The sequence below is a fragment of the Asterias rubens genome, chromosome 19, assembly GCF_902459465.1.
Source record: "Asterias rubens chromosome 19, eAstRub1.3, whole genome shotgun sequence".
Taxonomy (NCBI): Eukaryota; Metazoa; Echinodermata; class Asteroidea; order Forcipulatida; family Asteriidae; genus Asterias; species Asterias rubens.
The window spans coordinates 10,972,521-10,981,040 of NC_047080.1; the positions used below are offsets into that span (position 1 = coordinate 10,972,521).

Consider the following 8,520-nt stretch of genomic DNA (forward strand, 5'->3'; position numbering starts at 1 on the left):
ATCTCAACATATGCATAAAATAACAAACCTGTGAAAATTTAAAATTTGAGCCCAATCGGTCATCGAACTTGCGAGATAATAATGAAAGAATAAACCACCCCTGTCACACGAAGTTATGTGCGTTTAGATGGTTGATTTCGAGACCTCAAGTTCTAAATCTGAGGTCTCAAAATCAAATTTGTGGAAAATTACTTCTTTCTCGAAAACTATGGCACTTCAGAGTAAGCCGTTTCTCACAATGTTTTATACTATCAACCTCTCCCCATTACTAGTCACCAAGAAAGGTTCCATGCTAATAATTATTTTGGGCAATTACCAATAGTATCCACTGCCTTTAAGGCAGTAAATACAGAATGTTCATTGTACAGGTAGTGCTTTCTGCTCTACCGGCCAGGCTTTGCATTGATGGGACAAAAAGTAGTTGTAGCCCACACCTTGAAGTGGCCTTAACAGGCCTTCAAAATAGTTGTAGCCCACACCATGAAGTGGCCTTCAGGCCTTGTGTGTCTGGTGACTTGCATAAAAAAAAAAATTTAAACAGGCATGCAGCTGATTTCCATATTATTATTTTTTAAATTGGTGCCTTAGAAAACTGAAAAACACTGCACAAAAGTTACATGTATTGGTGTGATCTGTCTATACTGATGGGCAAATAGAGGTCAGTGGTGTAATATGACTAGTGATGCAAATAGGTAGGGTCACTGGCAGGGCTTTCACATGGATCAATGCCCTTCAACAAGTATCTCATACTACACTATTGTGTTACATGAAAGAAACAATTTGTTTGAAAGAGGGGAGGGTCATTTCCGCCGGTTGAGATAATATCACAAGCTTTTAAGGCATGGTATACTTTTCGAAGTTGCCAAAGACCATACACTGGGCTTTTATATAGCGTCATTCCATTTGGACAACACCACTTAAGCTAACGGGCAATAGCATTGCAAATAATACAACAACTGAACGAAAGAGGAACTTACAGAAAGCAACTAAGGTAAAAGATATCTTTATAAGATTTTAAAGACCAGTATTCTCTCAGAGTCTTGGTGTATGGTGTATCCCAACATGCATGAAATAACCTTAACCTTTTTGACTCCCTTAAATGGCCGACCGTGTTAGTTCGCAGAGTAAAAGGAAAACCACGTAATTTCGAAGCAAATTTGTGCGGATCATTGTACTCTTCTTTTAAAACATCTTTCTACCCGTATGCAATTTATAACAAACGGTTACAAACGCTTTTTATAGACCAACCCGTCCGATCCAAGGCAACGTGTTCCTTTAAACTATATGATGCAATTGTTTGGTGCAAGCTGACATCCATTCAAATATCAGCAGCCACACTTTCATTAGTCTCTGTTTCTTTTCTTTTTTAACTATTTTTTGTTAATTTTGTTTTGATCTTGCAAGTCCAAAACACAATGTTTGAAAACAGTTTTGTTTATACTATTTAGTTATGACTCTGACAACTGATTGAGCTTTTAAATGTTCACAGGTTTGCTATTTCATGTATATGTTGGGTAACTCAAAGGTGTTGATACTGGGCCCAATTTCATAGAGCTGCTTAAGCACACAAATAAGCTTAAACATTTTTTGCTAAGCAAAAAAAAGCAGGGTAGCAGTCACAGATTTTACAAGTGACCTGGCAGTTTGGCTTGTAACCTTACTCTGGTAGCTATAAATGTTTTGTGCTTAGCGGCTTTTTGTGCTTTTAAAGCAGCTCTATGAAAATGGATTCTGGTCTTTGGCAAGTGGCAATGTTGTCTGAATACTTAAGACACTGTTCAGATTACTCCAGGATCAGTTCAAGATGTCAGGAGGGGAGAAGATTGAGATGATAATTGACTGTGACCCTGGGGTCGACGATGCGGTGGCCATCATGATGGCGCTGACTCAACCCAGTGTGAATCTACTTGGACTCACCTGCGTTGGTGGAAACACACCCATTGATAACGTACTCAGGAATGCACTCAGGGTGTTGAGAGTTTGCAATAAGCCAAGCGTGAGTTGCCTTCTGTTTTTTTTCTTCTTTTCACAAAACTTTGAAGATGCAGTGATGGCATGATTGGTGGAATATTTTGTTTGGCGGCCAAGTGTTTTTAGCAAAAGTGATAAGTGTGTAAAGTTACTGATTGTGAGGAAAAAGATTTTTTTTTTCTTTTTTTTTTCGCGTTTTACAGACCCTTACTGAGAGAAACAAAATTTATATTATGCAGGCCTAGCACTACATACAGGCCCTCTGTTGCCCATGGTCTTGGTCTTGGTGCCCCTTCAAAAGTTTCCCAAATTGCCCTTTGCCAAATGAAAATGGCCTTGCCCTTCCTTTCAAAGATGAAACTCCAGGCCTGATTATGCAGATATTCAATCGAACATGAGCTGCGTATAATGGAGTAGTTGATGATCTTTGTGTGTAATTACAAACAGATTCCCGTTTACAGAGGATCAGCGATCTCTTTAGTGTGCCTAAACCATCTAATTTTCGAAAATGTTCATGGCTCTGATGGTCTCGGGGACGTTCCAGATCCAGACCCACCCAGCCTTGATCTCGTCCAATCAGAGCATGCCGTCCATGCCATGATTCGCATGACAAAGGAGAAGCCTGGTCAGGTGACCATGGTGGCCATTGGACCGCTGACCAACCTGGCCCTCGCGATTCGACTGGACCCGGGGTTCACCGGTAGACTGAAGAAGCTGGTAATCATGGGAGGCAACACAGAAGGTGAGTGGATGGCCTTATGAAGAATATTACAATCTCACTTAGCATAGGGGTAAATCATAGCAACCCACCGAAAAGTGCTATACTCAATTGTCGTCCCTGTCTGCTGGGCAAGCCCTCTTTGCCTCTGTAGACATAAAGATCAATTTGAACCAGCCTTGAACTTCACTCTGGTAAAGGGCTCCTCTATAAGAAAAATGTAATTTTGCACTTGAACTTTGCACAGGGCACCACAGCAAAAGCAAAGGGCACCACAGCAATAAAAATTACAACCCCAGCAAAAAATCTGCTTCGTTGTAGTAGAATATAGCAAGACAATTTTCTCAAAAGAAAACAATCTACCCAGCAGGTAGATATACACATGGTGTTACTGCAAACCAATCGATGATACCTCACCATGCAATGCCTCAGATCTTATTTACAGCAACATCCCCTGATTGTTGTCGGTACTATCGATTATAATCACGACACCTGTTCTTCTCAATAGGATCTGGTAGTATGACTGACGCAGCAGAGTTTAACTTCTGCATGGATCCAGAGGCAGCCCACATAGTGCTGAGCGATGTGCGATGTCCAACAACAGTCATAGGTTGGGAAACGTGCATCAACAACAGACTGCCCACGGTAAGTTATAAGATTACATATCGGTTATGACTTTGTAATGATGTCTCTTTTTTCCAGAGATGTGTTTTTGAACTTTTCTTATTTCGAGGCCTGTGTATTGCCATTTTTTTCTGAAGTATGCACGCATCTACAGATAAGATATCTAACAACGACTCCAACACACTGCACTTCAACCCCCGTCTTTTAAGTTTTTTTTAAACGGTGAGATAATTATTTTGTCTATAGCACATTTTCTTCTCTGTGTCATTGCAGGAATGGTTTAAGAACAACATGCCCCAGTCTCGGACTCCAAGAGGAGCTTTCATGAACGCCATCCTCTCCGATCACCATCTGAAACTAAACCTCGGCACAGTGCCCGACACCTTGGCGATGGCCGTTGCCATCCGCCCAGAGATAGTTCTCAAGTCGCTGACCTGCCCTGTCATAATAGAGCTCGGCGGTCAGGTCACCAGAGGCCAGATGGTCAAACGGGTGATGAACACAGAGCGCCTGCCACGAGGGCCAGAGGTCGAGGTGGTGATTTGCTGTGATAATAATATATTCAAACAGCTTTTTGGTGACATACTGGAGAGGTCTTAGTACCATTCCTTTTGTTGCTTTGTTTTTAACATGCAGAAGTATTTTGAGTAATAAACCACAAGGGAAGCTCAAATCTTACTAGAGCTGGATTTAAACCTGTGACCTTCGTATTAACGCGCTGGCACTTTACCAACTAAGCTATCTCACCCTCTGTTGGCGTTGGTAGTCTCCCTATTTTGTCAATAGATTCTTTGTTTGGGGGTGCCAGACAGTCTTGGGAAGTCATTCAACCAGTAACTGCGATATAAACAGGGATCACACCTGTAGGCACCCAAGTTTACGAAACAAATTGGTGAGAAGACAAAGGAGATTTCGACTTCCTATTTTAACTTTTAAACCATATTCTATTTTGTTAAAACTATTTTTAAAAGAAACCAACAAAACATATTATTTTGTTTATATATACTTATTTTTAATTACCCAGTATGAACAAAAAGCACTTTGACAATAGGTTATAATGAACTGAATTCTTTGAGTGTGAATTCTTTAGATTTTCTTCTGTGAAAAGGGATGTTGAAAAAGCGAGACAACAATTTGTACAGCTTCTTTAAAATCTGTGCAAATTCTCTCAGCACAAACATATCTTGCTGAGCAGAAAAATGTTACCAGTCAAAAAACCAAACTATGTGTGTCATCTATAACCAGTACCCCGCTCAGGTTTGCTAAGCAGAGAAATTTGAATTTGACATCTTTAGAGGAAAAAACCCTCTTCCTATAAAAAAATTAAACTTGGACGTGAATAAATTTTATTTTGATATAAAAACCGATGACTTTGTTTTCTTTCTCCCACCATAACCCTCAATGAATTTTAATTCTAGACTAACTTGGTACGTCAGTGTGGTGCCACCTCAATGCTGTTAATTCTGAGCACAGATAGATCCCCATACACCTCTGAAAGAAATAAACAGACAAGACAAAATTAAGAATAGTGTGAACTACCGCAAAAGAAAAATCAAAAGCAATTATGAAAGATGTTCTGTTTCAAAGAAGAAAAAAACATTGATGAAGGGATTTTTTATTGTATAAGAATTTATGATGATGGAAGGACGTTGAAGCTAATTTCACTTTTATTACTACAGTATATCAGATAATAACAAAATGTATCACCAATAAACACAAATGCAATTTAAATATTACGGGAAGTTACAATCACAGAGAAGCAAAGTTTGTACAAGGTGGACTTGAGCTTAATAATACATAGGGTGCATTTGTTTAGCTTCCCTGGGTCTACCCCGCGGTGCTAACTTGGGTGAGCCCCTGACAAGAGCTAAACGAACGACCTCTCACCGCTCTCATAGTGACGTCGTTTACCTGGGGCCAGCCCCCAAGTGACCCACTCCACAAGCAGGGCACTGGGGGCTGACCTGGGTGAGCCCCTGGAATAACCTCAAAAGCTATTCGAACGCACCAGGGATGACCCAGGGAAGCTAAAAGAACACACCCTTTAATACAGTGCCGATTGGAATGTCCATGGTTCTTTTTCGAAACCATGGCTTAGGCTGTTTACTTCGGCTCCAAACCTTGTTAAAAAAAGTGCAAGGTAAGCGCACATTTTTCAACAACAAAAAACGACAGAACCCAAGCCCTGACGTCTTCCTTGTGACGTCAGAGCAAGGGGTCAATACATGTAGTTAATATTTTCCAAGTTGGATGGAGTTGTGTATCGATGAGGTGATGACTTACCACGGTATTTCCTAAATCGTGTCCGTTGTCTCATCTTAAAGACGATTTTCTTCTGACTTTTGGTCTTCTCAATGACTGTGGCTTCAACTCTCACTTGCTCTGGACTACAATGTTAAGAATAAAAAGGGAAATTCAAGTTCACGAGTGAGATACAAATGTCATATAAGCCCTACCTTTTGATTGAGTAGAACTTTGGATTCTGGAGTAAAAAGTATAACAATTGTTTCCTCTTTACAATGGTATTGAAAATATTAATATTTTGGGAATGAATAAAGAAAAAATTAGTATAGCAGGACTTGAACCAATTACCTCTTGTGTTAGCGTTATGGTGCTTTACCACCTAAGCTATCTAGCCCTATGTTGGCGGTCAACATCTTTGTTCAGGAGTGCCAGTCAGAAGCCATACAACCATTAGCTGCCGTGTAGCTAGGGATCAAACACAAGCTAATGATACAACCTGGGAAGCAGCAGCCAGGGAACGGAACTTTGTATTTCAAATACAAGGTAATAAACAACAAGGGAAACTTACTGGGTAAATCTTTTTAATAATTTGGGGTTGAACAAAGCTAAGTTTACTGGACTTTAATCTGCAACCACTGGATGAATGTAACTTTCGTCATTCATAAAGAATAACAACATGTAATGCATCTAATCTTGGTAAAAATGTCTTATGGTCTCTTACCTTAGAAGGGGTTTTCCGATGAGACTGAAATTATCACTTCCAACAAGCAGTATCTGAGACCGAAAACAAGAAGAAAGGGAAGAACAAAATAGTTTCTTGCACTCCATAAAGTTTACATTGTTGCAACTGGTGCCCAACTCATTTTTTGCTTAGCAAAGAACTTCTTTGCTTAACAGCCTTGCACAAAATTAGGCCATGAACCAATCAAGGGCAGGACATAAAATATTTATATTTGTCTTCGAGCAAACTTTGACTGAACCCTTGATTCTGATTGGTCGATCCAATCCATACCAACAAGAGTGTGACATTAAACATTTATGAAGCAGTTGTGGAGTTTGTGATGAATACCCACCTTTCCCAAGCAAATTCTTTCTCCGACGTCTGCCGTGATGTGCTGCTGTATTTGAATGAGGTCATCAGTGGTGACCTTGAACTGTTGGCCGGCTACGTAAACCACCGCAAAGAGTCGACTCTGATTAGACTGGATCTCTGATTCCACCTTCTGAAGTACATCTGAAGGGACAAAAATATTGCTGTAAGGCTACGTCCAATGGGCGGCTATGGCTGTTGCTAAGGGTGTTGCTATGGGCCTCCTGTGCTTTCACACATGTTTACCCAGCAATGAAGTCATAGCCACTAATTTGGACACAGCCTTAGTGTTGGTCAGGGTAACTTGAGATGTGACCGTCTTGCAACTACATATCAGCGCTTAGGTCAAATATTCAATGGTCTTTTGTTATTTTATATTTCTGGTAGTGAAACCAAGGATGCCTCACAAGTGAACTTAATCACTGTAGCTCGAAAGCCTGAGAAAACTTGTAAACAAGGGTGTTTACTTGTTGCTATGCCAACCATTCTGATGGGAACAAGCTGCGTGGTATTCTGCAATTTACTCAAGAAATTCTGACCAAGAGGTGGCTCCAATCCATACATTTACAACGGAACTACATAGCGTCGCTTCAGAACAAAACGTTGCATCTGAATTTCAAAAAATCTTAAAATCTTGCTTGAAAATCTGCGCAAAACTATTGTACCACAACACATACTTGTTTTGAGCGTACATCAAGCTATTTTAAGCGAGACGTTTTGACAATTTCAAACTTGCACATAATGTTAGTGCTATTTTAGGTATGAAATTTCTGCATCGACATTTCTGCACTTGTTTCTTTTTATTATGTTAAATGAATACCTTTTGGTAATTCCTGTTCAATAACTGATGTGTTTGATGCTGATGAAGTCTGCCTCAGTAACCTACACAATAAAAGAGAACAAAAAACAATCACATTTTAAAGGGAAGGTAACCCTTTAGAGTTTACACCAAAAATTAAAATAAAGACCATAAAAACTCACTTGGTAGGAAGCACTGCAGCTGTTGAACATTTTAAAGAAAAATCAATGAGAAACAATTAATTCTGAGGTGGTTTATTCTCAACTTACCTCAATGAATTTCCTGTGCATTGGAGGCATCGTGGCTTGGTTGACACTAAACAAGGGATGTTTGTTCTTAATAAATCTGCAATTAATTAAAGGAATATCTAAACTAATGAAAAAAATCAGATTTTTCTTGAAACACTTCTATACCCTGCCACTACTCCTAGAACTATTTTGGTTTCGTCCGGCTATCGTCTCCCGATAGCAGGACGAAACCAAAATAGTTCTAGGAGTACCCCGCCACCAGTTTTTTAACTGATTTGTCTCAAAAGGAATATCTTGTCTTTTATTCAGTAAACTAGACACTTCAATTTATATCTATTTTAATTTTTTTAAATATAAATAACAAAAATTTTTTTTTTAAATGAGTGAAAAAGTGGTGGCAGATGAGATACGAACATTATTTCATAAATAACAAGAAATGTAAGTTGGGGCAGGATATGGATATTCTTTCCTTTTCATGGACTCTCTCACGTAGATGCAACCATGGACGTAGAATGCAACGATGCAACCAACCTGAGCTAAAGCCAAGAAGCCGCAGACATCACTCGTTCCCCCATCCCATTGACATGTGCACACGGCAGATGCAGCATGCGGTGAAGCGTACGACGTACGCACTTCTTTTCTTTCTTAACACGTATTTCAAACTTAAATGACACAAAATATATCTTAAATTGTAATGTATATCAACAATAAAATACTTACGTGTTGAAAACACTCGCTGTATCAGTTTTAGGTCACTACATAGTGAAATACCAGATAGTTTTCTTGCAGCCGAAAATGCTTGTAAACTTTTCACGAAGGCTGCCAT

At 39.5% G+C, this 8,520-nt stretch overlaps 2 protein-coding genes across 2 annotated transcripts; one reads left to right on the forward strand and one right to left on the reverse strand.

Annotated features, from left to right (window-relative positions):
* The first annotated feature begins 1,617 nt into the window (after positions 1 to 1,617).
* On the forward strand, positions 1,618 to 3,913 carry LOC117303362 (probable uridine nucleosidase 1). Its single transcript, XM_033787534.1, has 4 exons — positions 1,618 to 1,996; positions 2,419 to 2,713; positions 3,198 to 3,334; positions 3,587 to 3,913. Exons 1-4 carry the CDS (start codon positions 1,805 to 1,807, stop codon positions 3,911 to 3,913), a joined length of 951 nt encoding a protein of 316 aa, XP_033643425.1. The 5' UTR covers positions 1,618 to 1,804.
* Positions 3,914 to 4,309: 396 nt separating this feature from the next.
* On the reverse strand, positions 4,310 to 8,520 carry LOC117303363 (39S ribosomal protein L21, mitochondrial-like). The gene is made up of 7 exons (XM_033787535.1): positions 8,415 to 8,520; positions 7,716 to 7,791; positions 7,468 to 7,529; positions 6,631 to 6,791; positions 6,279 to 6,331; positions 5,597 to 5,700; positions 4,310 to 4,804 (listed from the first exon to the last, which is right to left on the reverse strand). The coding sequence occupies exons 1-7, from the start codon at positions 8,518 to 8,520 to the stop codon at positions 4,746 to 4,748; spliced, it is 621 nt and encodes a 206-aa protein (XP_033643426.1). The 3' UTR covers positions 4,310 to 4,745.